Source organism: Numida meleagris, chromosome 2, assembly GCF_002078875.1.
Source record: "Numida meleagris isolate 19003 breed g44 Domestic line chromosome 2, NumMel1.0, whole genome shotgun sequence".
NCBI lineage: Eukaryota > Metazoa > Chordata > Aves > Galliformes > Numididae > Numida > Numida meleagris.
The window spans coordinates 131,943,760-131,966,762 of record NC_034410.1 but is presented as its reverse complement, the minus strand read 5'-3'; the positions used below and the strand labels follow the sequence as shown (position 1 = coordinate 131,966,762).

Genomic DNA, 23,003 nt, shown 5'->3' with positions numbered 1-23,003 from the left:
TCTTTTTCTCTTACTTTCTTTCCTCAATTCCAATTTATTTTTATTCACAGCTCCCTGTGGAGGAAACCTGACTGGCTCATCAGGTTTTATACTTTCACCAAACTTCCCTCATCCTTATCCTCACAGCCGGGATTGTGACTGGACTATCACTGTTAATAATGACTATGTAATATCACTAGCATTTATCAGGTAAACTTCAACTTGCTCATAATTTCAAAAATCATGTTTGTAACTTCACTAATGGCAGTTGTTCAGAGCTCTGTAGTACACTGTCAGGTATTCTTAATTTAATTATCAATATGATTAGTAATTGTTATCTGTGTCAGCAATCTCATCAAAGACGTTAAGGTATTCAGTGCACGCAGAGCTTGAGCCTGGCAGCTTGTTGATCCTGTTCAGTTAAAGGACCCTCAGTTTTCTCTGACTAATATGTATTGGGATGGTTCTCAAGTTATTGATATCCTCTTCCTGAAGAGTTGCTGTAGAATAACTCAGCAAAAAGACTCTCGGCCAGCAGGACTGTCTTTAATGATTGACTCATATTTTCTATGAGACATTCACCTGATATTTAAGAAAAAGATCAAAAATGATGTTTAAGTGTAGTTTTATTGGTACTTATCATTTCATGAGCAATAGGATACTTTCCATTGCTCTGCTTATTAAATGGAAAAGGTTTAACATTCTCCTTGATTACAGTATAATATTAAATTAAATTGAGCTTAATGGAATCCACAGATAAACTTTTACTCTCTATATTGTGTGTAACCCATGAAGTAAGTTATTATGTATGTTTACTGTACGTGAAAAATAGGTATCACAGAAAATTTGTATTGGTAATGCTCCTTCAAATTTAAATCCTATTTATGGATTTATATAAATAAATCCATATTTATGCTGAATATTCCTTCAAATATGCTGAAAGTTCTGTAATATTGGCTTTATTCTAATCTGTGATGCATTTTTTAGTGATGTTTGTCATATTGTTGTTTATTTTCATTTGTTTTTTACTGATACAGTGTGTGATTTGCTGGTAAATATATTTGATATTTACCTTTACAATGTTAAATGTGAACTATTTTGTACCATGGAACTCTTTCATTACATTCTGTGTTTGACTAGACTGGAGAAAGTCATTTCATTTACAAATGGATTCAGTGAGGTATTTCATGTTTAGGTGAATGATTCAGAGTGCAAACTAAATTATTTGTTCCAAAGAAAATATTTTCTGGCATAAATCAGTTTAATAAACTAAATGAGTATCTAAGAACATTCTACTCTTTCTATTCCATATTTAGGTATAGGAGACCCTAAAACTTAGAATAAAAACAGTATTTTACAGTGCAAGCCAGTACTGTATATGAACACTCTAGATAAATACCAAATACAGATCCCAAATATGCACAGACTAAGGAAAAAAATCTAGATTAAGAAAATATACATTCTTATATGAACCAAACTTTGAATGGAAAATTTTAAATCCAATTTTGCTGCCAAATATGGCTCTTGAGCTCCTCTTATTCCAGGAATCTCTTATAAATTCAAACACAAACTACAGCACTTTAAAAATAGAAGCTATCTTTTGAAGGAAATATTACTTAAGTAATGCAAAATTTCAAAGTGTTTTCGCTGAAGAAGCTAGACCAGGTATTTAATTTCTGCATTCATTTTATAAGGACCTAGTGGCAACTAGAGACAAAATACGGTATATCTTCATTCTTCAACTACGAGTCTTTTTTTACCTTCTTTGTACACAATCAATCTCTCAAGGAAATTTGGTTAACTCCCTGCCCCTAGCTAACATTAAGTTCAAAATTAACAAAAATAATTAACTAACTATATTCACTTAACTGACATAATTAACTAAATTAATTACATTAACTATAATTACGTGCAAAATAAAGGTTTCAGTATTTGACCTTTTCAGCTACGCTGATGGGCAAAATATTGCTTCCCCTTTGCATTACTAGTGGATCATCCCTAATCTTTGTGAAAGCTTGATCAGTCTGATGGGGTGCTGTGTACAATGTACTCAGCTGCTGACTACATAATATAAAGTATTTCTGCCAAGAGTCCCTGTAGATCTCAGTTGTTTATTTGTCTAAAGACTTACAATTATTGTTATATTTTTTATCTATCTAAAAAGTTTGCATTTTTTTTTCTGATTAGTGGAGAAATAATGGTTCTGAGCAGAGAATCAATATAATGTTTCTGTTGGTTTATGGCAAAAAATATTTACAATAAAAACACTTCCACAAGCCATTATTCTGACAGTTGTTTGATTATTTTTTTTTTCCATTTCATGAAAGCAGTGATAGTAAATTTTTATTTAAGCTGGCTAGAATGTAAATGTTATACAAAGCTTATTCTTTTTTTTTTTTTTTTCCCCTACAGTTTCAGTATAGAACCAAATTATGATTTTCTTTATATTTATGATGGACCAGACAGTAATAGCCCACTGATTGGGAGCTTTCAAGATAGCAAGCTTCCAGAGAGGATAGAAAGCAGTTCAAATAACATGCATCTGGCTTTTCGAAGTGATGGATCTGTTAGTTTCACTGGATTCCACCTGGAATACAAAGGTAAATAAAATTATATTTCTTTCCTATTCAAAGCATTCCTAAGAGTAAACTTTAATCTGCATTAATTTCTCATAGTTGTCTTCCTGGTGAGGTTTTGGTTTTGTCTACAGGTGTGATTATGTGTATTATTACACATACAAAACACAATATTACAAGCATACTAATTTAAGACAGAATTTCTAGTATATGATTTTGTTTAGAGGATGCATTATGAGTGTGTAATTCAAAATAAAAAGAAAAACTTGGAAACATTAATTTACATGCTTCAGAAATAATGATACAGTGACAAAACATTAAAGCGCATGTAAGTATTTTTTTCCAGAATATGATTTATTTTTATTTTTCCTTTCTATAATAGGACATATTGTCATATTTGAATTTATGATTCCTATAAACTGAAATGATGTCATAGAATCTAGTAGCCCAATGTTGAAAATGTGGGGCTAGAGTTATGTAAGAGAGGTTACAGTGGATTTGTCTACATATCTCAGACAGATATCTCTGAGGACATAAAACAATTTAATATATGTCTGCAATATATATGAATATAACAATTACCCAATTATCTGTAAAGGCAGCTAGAGGGAAAATATGGATGTAGCACTTCATCTTACCCTCTTTGGACTGATTTTCTTCTCAATTTATTCTGAAAGCAGTTAATAAATGCAAAAGTATACAAGGTAAAGAGTTAAGCATTTGTTACTTTAGCAAGTCCACAAAGGCTTCTTTTACTTTCCTAAATTCTTTGGATTCCACAGTTGTGAAGAAAGTTGTCTCCACAGTATGATGTAGTCCTAAGACATTAAATGTAGCTCTCCAGAATGTTGATGGTGAACTCAGATTTATGTACTGCTCCATGCATAGTGTGGAGTTATATAGAAAGCAGTTAAGTGATGTAGAACTTTTAAAAAACAAGCAACTGTATAATTTTTTTTTCAAATGAACCATTTTTTTTTCTGTTGTACCGTTAGATACAGTATTGTCTCATGGAATTATAGGGTTTTCCTCATCCACATTCCAAAGCTGGAAAGATGCACATAGGAGACACAGTCTTTACATTCTTAACCTCATTTTAAACATAGAAGCGAATCACTGTAATTTAGAATGAAGGCAGAATTCTTTTTCTAATCTTACTATTAGTCTGTGTGTGCCACTATCACTTATTGCTTTCTGGGACTTTTATGGGAGGATGTACGCATTAGATTATATCTCCTATTTTTTGACAGAATATCTGGAGTATACATTTCAACATCTACCTTTTAGCAATGAGACATAAACCAAAGGACGTATATTAAATTGACTGTTAAAAGCCGCAAATATTATTTAATTTGTAGAGATAAGTGGAGTTGAATTACCCTTAGTGAATTATCCATTTTCTTACAGGGACTTCCTGCTAAGTATGATCTTGCATAGCTTAACTTATTTTGGGGATTTCATAAGAGCAATTTCTGTCAAGTCTTAATATTTGAAATTAACTCCTATTAGTTGACAAAAAAAGCCCACACATTTGTAACATTTCATAACAATATTTTAGATTTTTGTTAATGATTTTCAGTCTGTGTTTACCTATTTAAGAGGTGAGCCTCACCTCTGCACCCGGGAAGATCATGGAACAGATCATCCTAGAAGACATGTTAAGGCATACGAGGGATGAGTGGGTGATCCGAAACTGCCAACATGGCTTTACCAAGGGGAAGTAATGCCTGACTAATCTGGTGGCCTTCTATGATATAGTGGCAACATCAGTGGACAAAGGGAGGGCAACCGATGTCATCTACCTGAACTTGTGCAAAGCCTTTCACATTGTCCCCCACCACATCCTTATCTCTAAATTGGAGAGATACTGATTTGAAGGGTGGACTATTCAGTGGAAGAGGAACTGGGAAGAAGGCCATAGACAGAGGGTTGTGTTGAATGGCACTCTATCCAGGTGGAGGCTGGTGACGAGTGGTGTCCCCTAAGGATCTGCCTTGGGACCTATGCTCTTCAACATCTTCATCAATGACATCGATGATGGGCTTGAGTGCACCCTCAGCACGTTTTCTGATTACACCAAGCTGAGCAGTGCGGTTGACACATTAGAAGGAAGTGAAGCCATCCAGAGGGTCTTCAGCAGACTCTAAAGGTGGGCCCATGCGAACTTAATGAAGTTCAACATAGCAAAGTGCAAGGTTTTGCATTTGGTCAGAGTAATTCCAGATATGTATACAGACTGGGAGAAGAACTCCTTGAGAGTAGCGCTGTGGAGAAGAACCTGGGGGTCTTGGTGGATGAAAAACTGAACATGAGCCAGCAGTGTGCTCTTGCAGCTCAGAAGGCCAATGGTATTCTGGGCTCCATCAGAAGAGGGGTGGCCTGCAGGGATGGGGAGGTGATTGTCCCACTCTACTCTGCCCTTGTGAGGCCCCACTGGGAGTACTGCATCCAGATCTGGGGACCCCAATACAGGAAAGATGTGTAGCTGTTGGAGAGGGTCCAGAGGAGGGCCACCAAGATGATCAGAGGGCTGGAGCACCTCCCTTATGAAGACAGGCTGAGGGAACTGGGCTTGTTCAGCCTGGAGAAGAGAAGGCTGTGAGAAAACCTCACTGCAGCCTTCCAGTATTTAAAGGGGATTATAAAAAGGAGGAGAATCAACTTTTACTCAGGTAGATAGTGATAGGACAAGGGGGAGTGGTTTTAAGCTCAAGGGGGGAAGGTTTAGATTACATGTCAGGGGGAAGTTCTTCACAGAGAGAGTGGTGAGGTGCTGGAACAGGCTGCCCAGAGAGGTTGTTGATGTTCCATCCCTTGAGGTGTTCAAGGCTAGGTTGGATGGGGCCCTGGGCAACCTGATCTAGTACCAGATCTGGAGGTTTGTGACCCTGCCTGTGGCAGGGGGCTTGGAACTTGGGTCCCTTCCAACACAAGCCATTCTATAATTCTATGATTTAAGAATATGGTGCTCCATATGGTGCTTCCTTTGAAATATTGTCCCACAATATTCTGAGAGCCAAATTTTGTGAGCTGGATAAGGTGGGTGAAACGTTGATGTTATTGCAGAGCTGAGACTGTAGCTAGTGGCTAGTTAATAATGTGCAGAGTGTTTTCTTTATTGGTTATCTATCTGATGGGATAGAGCAAGTTTGTGGACAATACCACTTCGAGGGAAAAGTCAGTACTCTGGAAAGTAGCACTACTGTTTAAATGAATAGCCTGGATCAATGCGATGAGACCGATAGTATGAACTTCAACAAGATCAAGTGCCAGGTTGTACAGTTTTGTCAAAACAACCCCATGCATCTCTACAGTCTTGGGGCAGAGTGGCTAGAAAGCTGCTTGTGGGGGAAGGATCTGTGGGTGTTAGCTGACAGCTGACTGAGGATGAGCCAGCAGTGTGCCCACATGGCCAAGGAGGCCAATGGCATCCTGTCATGTATCTGAAATAGTGCAGCCAGCAGGACCAGGGAGGAGATCATCCCTCTGTACTCATCAGTGGTGAGGGCGCACCTCAAGTACTGTGTTGAGTTTGGGGCCCCTCACTACAAGAAAGAGACTGAGGCCCTGCAGTGTGTTTGAAGAATGGCAATGAAGCAGTGAAGGGTCTGGAGCACAAGTCTTATGGGGAGCTGCTGAGGGAACTGGGATTGTTTAGTCTGCAGAAGAGGAGGCTCAGGGTAACCTTATTGCTCTCTACAACTACCCGAAAGGAGGTCGTGGTGAGGTGGGGGTTGGTCTCTTCTACCAGGTAACAATGACAGAATGAGAGGCAATGAGCTCAAGTTGTGCCAAGGGAGGTTCAGGTTGAATATTAAGAAAAAATTCTTCTCAGACAGAATGGTCAAGCATTGAAACAGGCTGCCCAGGGAGGTGGTGGATAGGCTCTCTAGAAAAGGATTTGTAGGGCCCTGTGGACAGCAAATTGACTGTGAACCAGCAACATAACCTCTGGTAAAGAAAGGTAACTGCCTTCTGGACTGACAGTGGAAGCAAGAGTGGAATCAGCAGATATGGGCAAGAGATTCTTCCATCTCTTTTGATCTTCGGAGGTCACACCTTGAGTACATTTAAGGTCTTATCAGTGCTGCAAGGATTTTGACACAGATAAGCAGGCCCAGTGCAATGGAGGGTTTCCAACATGGTTAGGAAACTAGAACACATAAGATAGAAAAAGAGTGAGGGAACTGGGTTTATTTCAGCTACCTAATGAGAGTGTATAGAAAAGACAGAGCCAGAGTCACAGAGTGCATTTTACTTCATTCTTCGTATATTGTAGTCTGATATACTGACTTTTTCTTTAAAAGTTTGCTTAACAGCCACTTCAGATTTCTAGAAGTAGTTTGAAAATCTTTCCTATTTCAAGTTTTATTTTTAAGAATCATTATTAAGAAACTGTGTTTCTATAGGGAAATTATTAGTGTTTAGTCAGCAAATTTAGCAGTCTGTCACAACAGTACCTTTGGTAAAAAGAAAATTATTGGGTTGTAATTGTTCACCACAGAAAATCTGTGTTATGACAGATAATGTCTTTCCTTGGTTTTTGATTTAAGCTCAAGACATAATAGATTGCTTTATCTTTTTTTAATTTCTTATTTAATGCTAATGTATACCTTATTCAAAGATCTACTAGAATTCTGAAACACAAACTTCTTACCATAAACTCATCTCACAGTATAAGCTTTAAAGAAGCTCAGTAATAGGCAATTCAATGGGCGATGAGTGCACCCTCAGCAAGTATGCTGATGACACCGTGCTGTGGAGCACGATTGACACACCAGAGGGACAAGATGCCATCCAGAGGGACTTAGACATTCTTGAGCAATGGACCCAGGTGAACCTCATGAGGTTCAACAAATCCAAATGCAAGGTCATGCACCTAAGTCATGGCAACCCTCACTACTAATACAAGCCGGGGGATGAAAGGATTGAGCGCAGCCCTGCTGAAAAAGACCTGGGAGTACTGGTGGATGGGAAGCTGGACATAAGCCAGCAATGTTCCCTCACAGCCTGGAAAGCCAACTGTATCCTGGGCTGCATGAAAAGAAGTGTGGCCAGCAGGTTGAGGGAGGTGATCCTGCCCCTCTATTCTGTGCTGGTGAGGCATCACCTGGAGTACTGTATCCAGATGTGGAGTCCTCAGTACAGGTCAGACATAGACCAGTTGGAGCATGTCAAGAGGGAGACCACAAAAATAATCCAAGGGATGGAACACCTCCCTTATGAGGACAAGTTGAGAGAGCTGGGGCTATTCAGCCTGGAGAAGACTGTGAGGTGACCTGATAGCGGCCTTTCAGTATTTAAAGGGGAGCTACAGGAAAGAAGGGGACAGACTCTTTAGCAGATATCTTACAGACTTTTGGGTAACTTGAAACTCTTAACTTCTGATTGTCCACCCAAATTTTGGAATATGAGTGTTGCAGAAGTGTTAGCCTTTCTTTTCATAATGTCACACTGTATTTTGAAGACTTACCTTTCAGAACAGGAAACATTTAAATATTACATGCACCATACTACCACTGTCTAAATGAATCATTGTGGATATCAAATACTTATTGTTACTATTATTAGGTGTTGTAACTCTCACTTGCTACTATACACATTTTCAATTTAGATGCTTATTCATGGCAATGTTACCCACATTAGGAGATTTTCATGTTCTTTTGGAAAATGTGAAATTGGAATTTCAGAAGGATTATTCCATGTTTCCATCTTCAAACATAAACATACATGAAACCTGTATGGTTTTGTAATATATTGTTTCTCACCTCTCATAAATATTAAAATACATAGATTGCTTTGAAAGTAATACCTTATTTTGATGGAAACTGCAACAGATACAAGGAGCACAAAAGCACTATTTGATAGAGCAAATTCTCAGCTACAGAACATTATTCTTCAACATAGTCACCACCGTGAGCTCTGCATTTTGCCCAGCAATGAACAAGAGCCTTCATGCCACTCTCTTAAAAATCTGCACGAGCAGAGGGGACCCACTGTCACTGTTGCCACCACTGAAACACGCCAACCACCACCTCACTGTGCTCACATCCACTGTTCCATCTCCACAAATGTTCAGCAAGTATCAATGAATATGAATGGGTGCCATTTTCTTCCTCATGGAGGAATTCAATTACAACCTTTGCTTCATATGCATTTCCATGTCAGGCACCATTTGTCACTGTGCCCCTCTGCTGTTATCTGTCACACAGCAACAAAATGTAATGGCATATTAGTGGGAAGGTTCAGCCTCTACTGCCATGCCACCACCATCTGCCTCTGATGTCATGGGATAACATAATAAATTAGGAGGCATTACTTTCAGAGTAGCCCTTGTATATAACGGCCATAAGAAATCAAAACAAAAATCTCTTTGCTTCATTATCTTGTCTGTGGTAGTGAGAAATACCTGATATGTGGCTAAATTACGTAAAATAAAGTTAAATATATTGTCTTTTTTCCCTATTGTCTCTTAAGTTTTGAGAAACTTCAGCTTAGGGACTGCTAAAATCAGGGGAAATATCTTTGCATTTTAAGCTCCTATAGCCATTTGGCAAAGATCTGAAAGTGCAAAGACCTACACTGCAATTATGACTGGTGCAACTCTTCTCAGGTATAGCCAGTTGGCACTGATCGCGCCAGAAGTGAATATTCCCCACTGTCTTTCACCACAACATCCATAAATGATAAAGAAGAAAATCTGGATTTTCTGTATTCTGTTTGATAAAAAAATTACTTCAGATTACATCGTGCATAACACAAAATCACATGATTCATTACAGCTTCTACCATTTCCTAATACATTTACTATTTTTTTAATTAATGGAAGAATATAGCAAATTTTCCCAAAACGTTTCTGTATATTAAAGTTGTTTAAATTATCTGAGTTGTTATTTTGGTGCAGTTTTTTATGCCTTGAACTAGTGATAGTTAACATTATAGATAGTTATATTCACTTGGAGTTTATTACTTTTGAAGAAATTCTTGTTTGCATATTTTTTATTTTGTCACAAACCACTTATATAGATTTCCCCCACTCATCAATTTTCAGACCACAGATCTTAAAACCAGGATGTGCCTCGTCTACCAATATGAGTGGACTCTGGAAAAATGGTTCCTGTGATGACACTCTACAGGAATTACCTGGAAAAAATATAAGAAACATGAGTTTGATCACTGTATAGCAATGAATTCAGTTTTTAAAGTGAAGGAGGGATGGCTACAGTTGCAGGAAACTCATGCAGAAGAGAAAAAATCTTAAATATATATAAAATGTAAAATAAATAAGGCATTACATGTCTACACAGTTCACAAAGAAGACCTTGAGAGAATTCCAGAAAGCATATGTAATGCTTTATATTATACTCAGAATTATGTTTATATATTTTTTTATTTTATAGCAAAGCTACGCGAATCTTGCTTTGATCCTGGAAATATAATGAATGGAACAAGACTTGGAATGGACTATAAACTAGGGTCAACTGTCACATATTACTGTGATGCTGGTTATGTTCTTCAAGGATATTCTACACTAACTTGTATCATGGGAGATGATGGTAGACCCGGGTGGAACAGGGCTCTACCCAGTTGTCATGGTAAGTGCAAATTTTCATTTATTCTATTTTCTGTTATTATTCTTGCTTTGTCATATGAAAAAAAATAGGTACAAAAGGAGAGGAGATAATTTTAAAAAACTTTATAAATAATAAAAATTAAATACTTTTGTTTAAACAACATCACATCCTTTGTAGCAAATAAGGCTAATGGTATCCTGGGCAAAGTATTAATTGAAGTATTGCCAGCAGGTTGAAAGTAGTAATCCTTTTCATCTACCCTCAGCACTTGTAAGACAACATCTGGAGTACTGTGTCCAATTCTGGACTCCAGGGAGGAACATGGAGGTATTCCAACAGAGGGCCATGAAGTTGATGAAAGGATAAGAGTATCTATCCTATGAAGAAAAGCTGAGAGAACTTACACTCTCCAGCCAGAGAAGGCTCTAAGGGATCTCATCCATGTGTACAAATACCTGAAGTGAGGTCAAAATCAGTCAGTTAAAATCAGATCTCTTCAATATCATCTTAATTTCAATTCCTTTGAATAATTTGAAGATAAAAAGCTGAGAATCAATTTCCAATTAAAGTAAAATATACATACTTTAAATTCAATATGGATTTTCTTTGTTTTGTACTTAAATTTTGATTACAAATTGAATAGGGAATTATGAACAAAACAGAAAAAATTGTATATAAATTTACAAATAAACAGAATAACTAAGCTCTTAATTATAATATTATAAGGACTTGAAGAACTTTATTATTTTCATTATCATTTTCATTATCATTATCATTTCATTATCATTAAAATTGGATATGAATATTTTCTAGTTGTTTTCTAGAGATATGTTGATCAGGAAGGTACTGATATGTAAGAAAAGATAAGTTTCCTTCTTTTTTGATCTTTTTTTCATAAATAGAGAATTTATTTATCAGTGATGCAATAACTGAAACTATCAAGTGCACTTACGCTCAGCAGTATTTATTTCCAGTGCTGCCTGTTTAAACGTTCACTAGATGGAGAGTGTTTTGCTTGGATAGACTACCATCTTAATATTAGCAAATGATAAAATCTTGTACTGAAATCAGTAGTGGACTCTTGTCATTAATCAAAATGAACTGGTTTTTTTTTTTTTTTTTTGGGGGGGGGTGGGTTGTTTTTGTTGTTTCATTGTTTTTATTGTTATTTTGTTGTGGCTTTTTTTTTTTGTCATTGTGGTCTTTCTGCTTTTTTCTTTTTTTCTGGATGAACAAGGCCTTATTTCAAAGATGGTGGACACTTCCTTAGGATGGTATATCACATGTTAAGATGAATTAAAAAACAACAACAACAACATCAAAGTAGCCACTTATACAGTTTTTACGTTTTTGTTTGTACTTATTTGGCTTCTTTCTCCAGTTTAGAGTTGATGAAGATTTGTAGATATGTTGCTGTGATGTGTAATAGTGTATTTTTACCACATAATCAATACTTTCCAGTACTGAAAAACAGAACATTTTTTACCTATGAGGAAGACAATAACAGTAGAATATCTTTCAGTTGTATAACGCTAGGTGAAACAATTTTTAAGTTGAATTTTTTGCCCTGGCAACTGTCCAGTCTCACCTAAGTAAAAAATTTGCTTAATAGAGAAATGATATCCCTCCATTCTGCAAACTGTATATTTGAAACTCCATAAAACTGACAGTATTGCAATAAAACGCAATATTCAATACAGCTCAGTTTATTTGTATTTGTTTTTCATGTTCTTATTTGTTTTTGAGAAGAATTTTTGAGAACTTGAACTCAACTTTCTGATTGTAATAATTTGATCAAAAGATTTAGGTATAAAGTCTGTAGATAAGTTTGTTTAAAAGTTATTTTTCTGGCTAACTTCTACACTTTTAACATCAGTTTGGGATTCAGGATCCTCTACCCTGAGAACCATATTTATTCATACAGCTCTACAGGGGGAGTGCTGTATCTCAGAATCTGAAAATGTTACCAATGAGTAACATTTCATTTTGCTCCTATTTGGAGCTAAGTAATACAGAGGAGAGATAGGAATAATGTTCAACCCTCCAGATGGCTCACAGGGCTCAAGGGACATGCTTTACAACATGCAGAATTGGTCTTGTAATAATAGTTCTAAGAACATAACAAACTTTTTCTGTTTAAAGAGAATTTGTGTCAGAAAATATTCAATCATTTAAATGAAGAAAATAATTAGATAAATGACATGGAAAATCTTGATATGAGGGTGAAACTGTTATGCAGTAGTCCAAAGTTGGTCCTTCTTGTTTGTAGCATTTGCTGATATTTTCACTGAATAGTAAAACCTCAAAAGGGGAGAAGAATTCCTCTCTGTCCATTCTGAGTAACTTGTAATAGCTTAAGATATGCTCCTGAAGATGGCAGCTGAGTTTGATGGACCCACAGAGAGAGGAGCCAAGGGTCTTGTTCTAAGGCCCTGTCTCTTAGATAAAATATGGAGGGGAAGGAAATCCCCATTCATAATTAACTAGAAAATGTAGGCCCGGACTCTATTATACTGGAAGGGCACCTGTTGGGAATGGCTTTAAACATGCTCTGAAAATGTTTGCTACATCAAGCCTCATGGGAAATCTTTGTTGAGAAACACTGTTGTCCTGGGTCTGGTCAGACTTCAGCGTGAAGTAGCTAATGATATGCTCAGTCTGTCAAAACATACTTTTCTGGGAATGTGTGAAACTAGAAAATATGAGTAGCTACAGTGTTTGAAAGTCAATAACTTGATTTTGGAGTTAGATGAAAGCTGAACAGAGGCTTTTACGATCATAGAAAACTAGTTTTCTGAAGTCTATTCAGTTCATAAAGCTGATATTTCTTCACTTGTACATTTACACAGCAAGTATATATATATTTAATGCCCTAGTCCTTTGTACATTAGACTTTACTGAGGTATTAGGTTGAAATCATTATTCAAAATGATCTTGGGTGGGCCTCTCCAATAAGTATGGGAAGTGAACCAAATAATTGCTTTCTATTTTATTTTTTTTTATAAACACATGCAAAGACTATCCAAGGTAATATGCTAAGCTATTTGTCATTTAATGATGAATGTCAAGAACAGGATGTTATTAACATATGCAGATGCAATGTTCCTATGACAGACATGATGGTAAATAATTTCTCTAAAAGAACTACAGTTCGTTTTATGTTTTTGGTACCAAGCAACAGTTGTTCACAGAATAATAGAATACCCTATAAATGTAAAATCGCATTTATGATTGAGTGTAAGACCTTGTTCCTAACAGAAGAAATAATTTATTTGCCACTAAATATATTGCTATATTTTATTATACTCTGTTGTTTAGGAATATCTGAATACAGGTTTTAAATTATCTCCATCTGAAAGTCACAGTCAACAATCTCAGATATTGTCATAAACTGCTTATCCCATGATTTATGTTTTATGCCAGTCTTTGTTGTTTTTGTTTTTGTTTTTTAATAAAACAACAGTACTCAATGTATTCGCATACATTGGCTTTGTAGGACGTATTTAATAGAAAAAAAAGTAAATTTCATACTATGACATTTTAAAACTATAGAAACATTCTTAAATATGATTGCAATAAGAAATCTTAATTCCTAATCTTATGGACAACAGTACATAATTAAATATGATAGCAGTTTAATAGACGGGATGCATATGCAGCATTAAGAGAGAAACACCAACTTCTCTGTTGTATGCCCTGGAGGATAATTTTCTTTATTAGTAGCCAGGAAAATGGGTGCTTGCAACGTCATCATCTCCCAGTGTACTGTTTTCCTAAAAACTGAAATGTCAAAGGAAATACTATTTTTCTTTAGGCCAGAAGGTTGGATTTTGGTTTAACTTGTGTTGATTTGTACTTTTATTTATTTTTTTGGAACTGAAATGTTCTAGGATGCAAGGCAGCAAATAAAAAGTTAATTGGTTGGTTATATTCCCAATTCTTAAGCTATCCCACATAAGCAAGTAAAAAGATTTTGAAAGGCACAAGACATTAGTTAGAAGTTTAATATTCATTACCTTACATCTTTGATATCTAGCATTCTCATCTATATTGAAAAAGCAACCAAAGAAAATAAGTTTATAGGAAAAAAATAATGCCTATTTTTAACAGAAAGAACAGATCAAAACTAAAATGTAACTGAGATCAAACTCTATAATAACAATGTTACTGATGGATAGTGGTAACTGCATTTTGCATTGGTTACAGTTGCATCCATTGATTTGTTGCTGTTCCTTTATTGTTAAAAACACTCATGTTCTTCTAATATTTCGTAAATTTTATGTGCTAGGCTGACACTGGGTTCTGCCATTCTTTTGCAGAGCCTCAGTATGATTAATTTACTTTGAAGTACTTTGCCTGCGACAGAGTTTGCATTTAATACATTGTCTTCATACTTTCAAGGTTGCAAAAGATTTAAAGAGATCATGCAATAAAAGCAGTTATATAGTGAAGATATCAAGCCAGCATAACTTATAATCACTACAAAAGAATTTCTTGCAGAAATTAAGCCTCAGAAATCCAATGTGGTTTTTTTTTCTCATGTTAGAAAATGGCCTTCTTCAGAAACTCTGAGAATGATATTCGTTTAAATGTTTGGCATTTATGGTGTAAAGAAAGCACCAAAGACATTCAGAGAGTTTGCAGGAATGCAAAGACTTCTGCTTATTCAGCATTCTATTAAAGCAGAAAAGTTTAAAACACACTCATAAAATATGTGGAAGGGGTGGCATAACTGATCAGTTTATACACATTCATTTTTCCTCCTTTGCAAGTCTGACAATTTAATATAAAATAAACCTACCCCTACTAATTTTGAGTTATGACTAGCTAAAAGATATTACGAAATGAAATTCATTAATTATCATGGACATGTGAGCAAGTTGTGCTATCTGCTCTTGGACTTTCACTGTAATGAGATTATTATGGATAGACTTCTTTACTATCTACATAAGAAATCTTCCTTCACTTTCATCATGCACTGTCATGCTTACACAATTCATTTGAGTAGATAAAAAATATGTGGAGATACACTTTTATTTACATTATAAAGCTTGGAGACAAGATTTACGCTTTTATTTTAAAGCTACCTAGCAGATCTCTTAAATCTTTGCAAATAAATGCTATACAGCCAGTAGCTGAAAACAAACAAACAAACAAAAAAACACATTGGTTTCCTCTGTATTGTATATGTTCATGACTCTGTGCAGTGTCTCCCATTACTTTGCATAAGTTTGTGTTTAAAGTTGTGAAGAGTGAAATGACACAAGAAGAAGCAAGATAAAGTGTGAAGAGAGGAAACATTTTTTCCTTTAAAATAATAAAAATATATTGAAAGTATTATTACAGTGTAGTAATACACATAATATTACTACAGTGTAGGAAGATTGCTCATCAATTACCATCCTTGGCAAAACAGACTTCATGTAGGGAAGACTAATCTATTGCCAGTAAATAGCAGAGTAAGATAGTAAGAACTAAAAATAAAGCAGACACCTTCTCCTCACCCTATTATTCTCAGACTCATCTTCACTGTGGATCATTTTACCTCCTCCTTCTCTAAATAGTGCAGGTGGATGGGGAATGGGGAGTTACAGTCAGTTCATAAGACTGTCTCTGATGCTCCAGCCTCTTTTCACTTTTCTTCTGCTCCAGTGAGTTCCTTCCACAAGCTACAGGAGCTGCTCCAATATGGGTCTGTACCATGGGGTCCATCCTTCAGGAGCAGACTGCTCCAGCATGAGTCCCTCATGGGCAGTAGCTCCCCCAGACCTTTACTGTGGGCTCTTTTCCAAGGGCTACAGCTTCAGGTCTCATAAAAGTCTAGTAAAGTGATATGATCAAATGTTTGAGTTGAATATCTGATTGCAACTCCATACATTCCATTTGAAAATTCACAGGTAATGCATTTATGTCAACTGAAAATAGATCTGCAAATATATCAAAATATTGATGATTTTTTCAGCAGCAGAAACCTATTCTCAAATTCCTTTATCAAAACAGAAGGCAAAGCTGCATATTTTTTACTGTTCACAGGACTGTGCTTAGGCAATGTATTAAAATGCATGAAATTGTTTGCCATAACTTGAGTTAGCAGCATCCTGGTTTCAGTTCAGACAGTGTAAACAGCACCCTGATGGTTTAGTTACTGTTCAGCAATGGGTGTGTGCCCAGGGACAGGCAGGGCCGCTCAGTAGGGAAGAGTCACCTCCATGACGGCATGGGGCAGGGAGCTGGGCCACATCTGACCCACAGGCCATGGGTTGCACATGCCTGAGTTAAGCAATCGCAGAAGGGACAGAATATTTCCTAGTTACTTATGCTGAATGTCACTTCAGAGAATTAGACTCTGTGCTTTATACTTCCAAAGCAATGCTCAATTTAACCATATAAACAGCATACTTTACTTTTTATATATTTTTATTTTACTTTTCATAATTTTCATGTTTTGGCAATTTACAATGCATTTCTAATTTTTTTTTTTTTTTTTTGCCCTGGACAAGAGATCTGTTTTATGGAAGCACATAAACCATGACCTGAGCACTTAGAAGTAGAATTTTCATCAATTAGAGTTACATTTTAAATATGTAAAATGCTACTCAAATGCTATATATTCTGAAAAATTTATTGCTTATAGTCAGACTTGAAAATACATTTTAAAGACTTTTGAAGAAAGAAGATTTTATTTTATTGTGATGGAAATATTTTCAGAGTACTAGATCATCATTCCCAAGCATCCACTGTCCATTTTTCACTTCTCAGTATAATCAGTAGAATGAGGTGGGTGTCTTAAAAGGTCACCAAACAGGATTCAAAGTGCTTGTTAAGAAATTGTATTTTTCTGTTTGCGTCTGGATTTACTAAACGGAATCTAAAGTGCTTGCTGACAGCAAGTAGTTACTTAGAGCAGCAACAGAAGATATATTAGGTACAGTGAAATATCTTCTGTATGGAAGCTATACTTCTTAAGATTAAAACATACAGCAAAAACTATTTTGGAGGGATTGCATGATTACTTAATTTTGTGTTTGTGTGTTACAAATAATGTCAGAAGATGCTTGATATGGTAAAGGGCTTGGTGTCTGAGTATACCTTAACCTACAATTCTCATACTGAACACTTTTTCTTTACGAACACATTCATTACACCTCCTCTATAGACAAAAAACTATTGTACAGAAATATGTCAAAATGCCAAAAAGAAGAGAGCTAACTTTCACCTGGATTTGGCAGTGATGAGAGATTTGGTTATCTGTATTTACTTCTTGGAGATAGTGGGCTCATTGCCTAGGACAAGCCATTGACTGCTTCCTGTAAAATGCACTAATGGTTTGGGAACAAGGGAACAAGTATAATATCTTTCTATATGGCCATGCAGACAGCTGTTATTTTGCCAAAAAAAAAAACAAAAAAAAAAACAAAAAAAACCACCCTCATAGCTTTTGTAAAACATGACTATATTAAAATCTCATCTCTTCTTAAAGCTGTTCTTCTCTTCATATCAGAGAAGATGTTACTGGGAAGAACTGTGACAGTTAACAATTCAAGGAAGTTTTTTAAATAAATAAAAATACAGAGATATACATATAAGCACATCAAGCATTATTTTGAGTGTTTGACCTTTTGCATATGCATTTAAATTTAATAATATGGCTTTACAAAATTTATTATGTAATAAACTGTGAATAATTATTCAAAGCTTTCTTTTAAGAAGTACTTATGTTATATAATGGTAAATAAAAAATAAGAAATTAAGAATAGAAGTTAATTACAACAACTTAATTAAAATCAGTTGCCTGAGAATCCTATTTTCTAAGGTGTTTAAGGGATTAGTTATAAAGAGAACATCATAAAAACAGTTTTTTTTTCTTCTATTTAACTAAATCTGTGGCCAGTTTTTAGAAATTAAATTTAATGAGGGAAATGTTAGGAAGAAGAAATAGACTTCAGAGGATCTGTTGTGATAGGACAAGAGAAAATCGTTTTAAACTAGAAGAGGGGAGATATAGAATGGATATAAGGAAAATGTTTTACTACCCTACAAGAAGGGTAGTAAAGCACTGGAACAGATTGCTCAGAGGTGGTAGATGCCATGTCCTTGGAGACATTCAAGCTCAGCCTGGACCAGGTTCTGGGCAACCTGATCTAGCTGCAGGTGTCCCTGTTCATTGCAGGGGATTTGGACTAGATGACTTCTAAAGGTCCCTTCCAACTCAAACAATTCTGTGATTCTATGAAAAGCATTACATTTCCTTCCCTATTGCATTACACTTCATTTTATATTTTTATATTGCTTTGACAATCAGTTACTGATTATTTTGGTATTTTTGAACTGTACTTATGTAGTATGTCAGGATATATACTGTTTTGGTTCATGGATGATTATTAAAGATATTTTTATTATATTATTATTTTATTATACTATCATATAAAAGACAGTCATCAAACTATATTTAGGTTGTGTTACAGTTGAGAGCACATGTAAGTAAATGAAGGTCAGAGAACATTACAGTGATATTTTAATTGTCCCCAGTTCAAATATTAGTGTCTAGTTAACATCTTTTTATTTCAGCATTGTGATGAAAGTATCAAATTAACAGAGAAACAGCTGGCCTAAAACAGATTATTTTCTCAATGAGAGTATATATATATGACAATAATGTATTGAAAATGTATCCAAACTGTCTGTAATGCACTCAAATCGGACATCCTGGGAAGAATGGAAGAGAAAAAAAAATAATTTTTGACTCTGTAACCCCATACAAACAGAGAGAGTTCATTGAACTGAAACTGAAGACAAAAGCAAAATGGTACTTAATGGTGAGTGGGAGTCACTTAGAAACATCATTTCAGGGCCTCACCAATCTGATGCAAACTCTGAAAAGATGTACCTAAGCACATCGAAACAGCAAAGACAAGGAATCCAACAGAAGTTAAAATATCTATTCCAGGAAAAGGGAATCATCTTTAAATGAGGGAAGTAGAACTGTGTATGCAGCAGGGTTTTAAGGAATAATTTCCGAAGTCGTGAACCTAATGTACCTAGTAACCACTAATGTACTTTTTAAAATGTGAAAAAAGTATGAAAATTATTAGTGTCAGTAGAATATCAGGACCAAAAATGTGTTCAAAGACAATGTAATTGAGGAAAAACTAAGTAAGTAGTTATGCTCTGCTATGTTATTCTATGCTATACTATGTTATCTTGCTGAGGAGACCAGTGAGGTCCTGAATTAGAATAATTCCTTTCTCTTTAAGGAACAGTGTCAAAGTGGATACAGCAGATCAAGAATATTAAACTATTAGAGAGCAAAGGAGAGCTATGAAGATAGTGAATGGTCTAGAGGGAAAAATGTATGAGGAGATGTGAAAGTCTCTTGGTTTGTTCAGCCTAGAGAGGAGGAGGCTGAGGGAAGGCTTCATGGGAGAATACAGCTCCTCACAGGGAGTGGAGGGGCAGTGCTGATTTCTGTTCTGTAATGACAGAGACAGGACTCAAAGGAATGGCATGGAGCTGTGTCAGGGGCGGGTCAGGTTGGGTGTTAGGAAAAGGTTCTTTGCTGAGAGGGAGGTCAGACACTGGAACAGGCTCCCCAGGGATAGTCAGGGCACCAACTCTGCTGGATTTCAAGAAACATTAGGATAAAGTTCTCAGCTTTGAAAATTTTGGTTGATCTTGTGTAAAGGATTTGGATTTGATGACCCTTGAGTACCTCTTCCAATTCAGGATACCCTATGGTCTTACGATGTTTCATCAGAGAATAAACTAAAGTAGAAGTAAATACAGAAAATATATTTTGTTTTAATTCTGCAGAGTTTTCTAATTAAAAGGAAATGGATACTCAGTATTTCTCGTTTTTTTTGTGTGTGTGTGTGTGTGTGTTATATATAGTTAGATAGTTAAGTGTTATGAGCCAGTTTGAATTTTTACTACAAGAAAAATTTTATGCTCTCAGAATAATTATTAGACACTGATTTTCAGATTTGAACTTTGTAGTTAAGTTAGTAAGAATTTAAATAAATCACTGCATCCTAAAAATGATGCAAAGATGTCAAGTCCTACATATCTGAAATAAGCATGACTGAAAGTCAGTGGAATCACTGTGTCGAAGAAAGCAGCTCAACAGTAGATATTTTCCAGAGGCAAATTTATATCAAATAATTGTTTTTAATACACTGTAGCTATGTTTTCATGTCTCTGAATACATTATGAATATTAATGTGAATGTTTTATTCCTGAAACTTAGTCATTTTAACAAAAACATTTCTGTAAAGGTAGTGAAGAAATATAGTCAGTGAACTGTGTAGGTTTACTAAAAAAATTAAAAATGCTTCCTCCTTCTAAGATGTTAGAAAAGTGGTGGAGGACAGTCTTGCTGTTATAAGAACAAAATTACATACAACCTAATGATTTACCTAATTAAATATTTTCCCAGACAGCTGCATGCTTTCATCTTAAATCAACTGTCCTTTATACTACTTGATTTTGAAACCCAGGAATTTGAATTCTTGCAACTATAAAAGGGAATTTTAGCAGCAGTTAGAACACAATAGGAGAGATCACGCCTAAGGGAAATAATAAATTCAAAAAGAGCAATGTGAAAAGTTTCAGAATGAGGAGATCACCAAGTGAAAGAAATCACTATGAAATACTCTATGCAAGTATTTTCTTGCTGCAAATTGACCTTTGCATATGTCGAAGTGACAAATAATTCAGCTCTTAAGTCCCATCTGCTCTGATTATACTGTAGCATAGGCTGCATACAACTCTGTTGAGAGACTTTGGGCCTAAAAGAGACGTAATGGAAACCCTGCTTTCAGCCTTTTCCTCTTTTGTGACCACATATGTGCCTGTTGTGTAATCAGGACAGACTTAATACAAAACTGAATAACAAGAGAATTTAATCATGATACAATAAGGGGAAGATCATTTACAAGTATAAAAGGCAGACCACTGCCAAAGAGTATCCAGGTGGTTACAGAACTATTTTTTCATTATTATTATTTATGGTATTTATGAGGGTATATATGAGCAAAGAAGTTATGAATGATTGTACTATTTCCATAAAAGAATAAGTGAACCTCTAAAGAAAAGAATAATTGTTCAGCCTGTGAGGGTTGCTCTGAAAGTAATGCCTCCTATTTTATTTTGTTGGGCCACTGTGTCAGAGATGAATGTTAGGTGACAATAGAGCGTGAATGTTCCCACCAATATTCCATTACATTTTGTTGCCATGTGGCAAATGGCAGCAGAGGGGCAGTCTGGCAAAATGGCATCTGACATGGAAGTGTGTATGAAGCAAGAGTGTGGAATTCAATTCCTGTCTGTGGAAAAAAAATGTACCTATTGACATTCATTGATGCTTACTGAACATTTATGAAGACCAAAGAGTGGATGTCAGCACAGTGATACAGTGGGTGCTATGTTTCAGCAGACACAACAGCGATGTGAAAGACAAGCCATGTTCTGGATGGCCATGCACATCTGTCACACCATAAAATGAAGAGCATCTCAATCAGTTCATTTGCACAAATTGGTGGATTATGGCCAGAGAACTGTGTACGGAACTGTATATTGGCTTAAATGCATTGGAAACAATGATGGAAACACTGGAATATCACAAAGATAAGACAGGCACACAAATGCTCACACATAACATCATATACAAGTTTGTGAGGACTTGCTGAACCAATACAAGGCTGAAAGTGACAGTTTTCTGGATCATATAATTACCAGTGATGAGATGTGGTCTCACCTTTATGAGACAGAGTCAAAATGGCAGTTCATGGAGTGTCAACATGTGAATTCCCCAACAAAGAAAAAGTTCAAGACACAACCCTCAGTGGGTAAAGTGATGTGTACTCAGTGTCATTTGGGATAGGAAAGGGGTGATTCTTCTGGATTTCCTGGAAACTGAGTAAACCATCATTTCTGCTGTCTTGCGATGCTGACTAATCTGAAGGCTCAAACTTCCAGTCAGGCCAGAAAGGACAACCTTTCTCTTGCAACATGATAACACTAGGCCCCACACAGTTTTGAAGACTGTGGAGCACACTGGCAATCTTGACTGGACTGTCCTACCACACCTACTATATAGTCCAAATTTGGAACCTTCTGACTTCCATCTGTTTGAGCTGATGAAAGATGGACTGCATGGGCAATGTTTTCCTAGCAATTAAACCATCATAGCAGTTGTGAAAGTGGGTTACCTCCATTGGTGTTGATTTTTACGAGTGCAGTATGCAGGCTCTTGTTCATTGCTGGCAAAAATGCATAGCTTATAGTGGTGACTATGTTGAAAAAATAATGTTTTGTAGCTGAGAATTTTCTCTGTCAAATAGTGTTATTTTGCTCTTTGTATCTGTTGTAGTTTCCATGGAAATAAATAGAAGGCATTACTTTTGGAGTGGCCTACGTACTTGCCAAGCCAGTGTTCTTGGACAGCTCAGCTCAATAACTTTCATATCTAAAACATATGCCATCTGTAACTCCACTGTTCAGTTGACACATACTTAGCCTTATGTTCATTAAATTTCACTAATTATTTACCTCTTTTAAGAACTTCTCAAAGGATCACTGTTTACAAAAACAAATCAGTGCAAAATAAATATTTTAATACCAATTATAAAAACAAAATTAAATTTTCTTCACCTTCAACTTTAGAAGTCACTTTAATCAGTGTTTAGTATTAATAAGAACATACAGAATTTTGAAGGTTACTTTTTAAAAAAAAAAATTTGATAAAATTGATGTTTTTAATCTTTTATAATCCCATGTGTAGTTGCTAAGCAAATTGTTTTGTGTTCTATATTTTTTTACACTAGTAGTGAAAATACTACCTTTCCAATTTTGTGAAAAGTTATGGTTAAGTCTCTAC

The 23,003-nt window shown here is 35.7% G+C and overlaps 1 protein-coding gene across 3 annotated transcripts in view; it reads left to right on the top strand.

The window, feature by feature from the left end:
• CSMD3 (CUB and Sushi multiple domains 3) overlaps positions 1-23,003 on the top strand; it is a 641,503-nt gene that overhangs the window by 473,708 nt on the left and 144,792 nt on the right. For all 3 annotated transcript variants that reach the window (XM_021388208.1, XM_021388207.1, XM_021388206.1), the window contains 3 exons: positions 51-189; positions 2,392-2,579; positions 9,956-10,150. In XM_021388208.1, the coding sequence (XP_021243883.1) occupies positions 51-189; positions 2,392-2,579; positions 9,956-10,150 (522 nt within the window). The remainder of the gene's footprint in view (positions 1-50; positions 190-2,391; positions 2,580-9,955; positions 10,151-23,003) is intronic.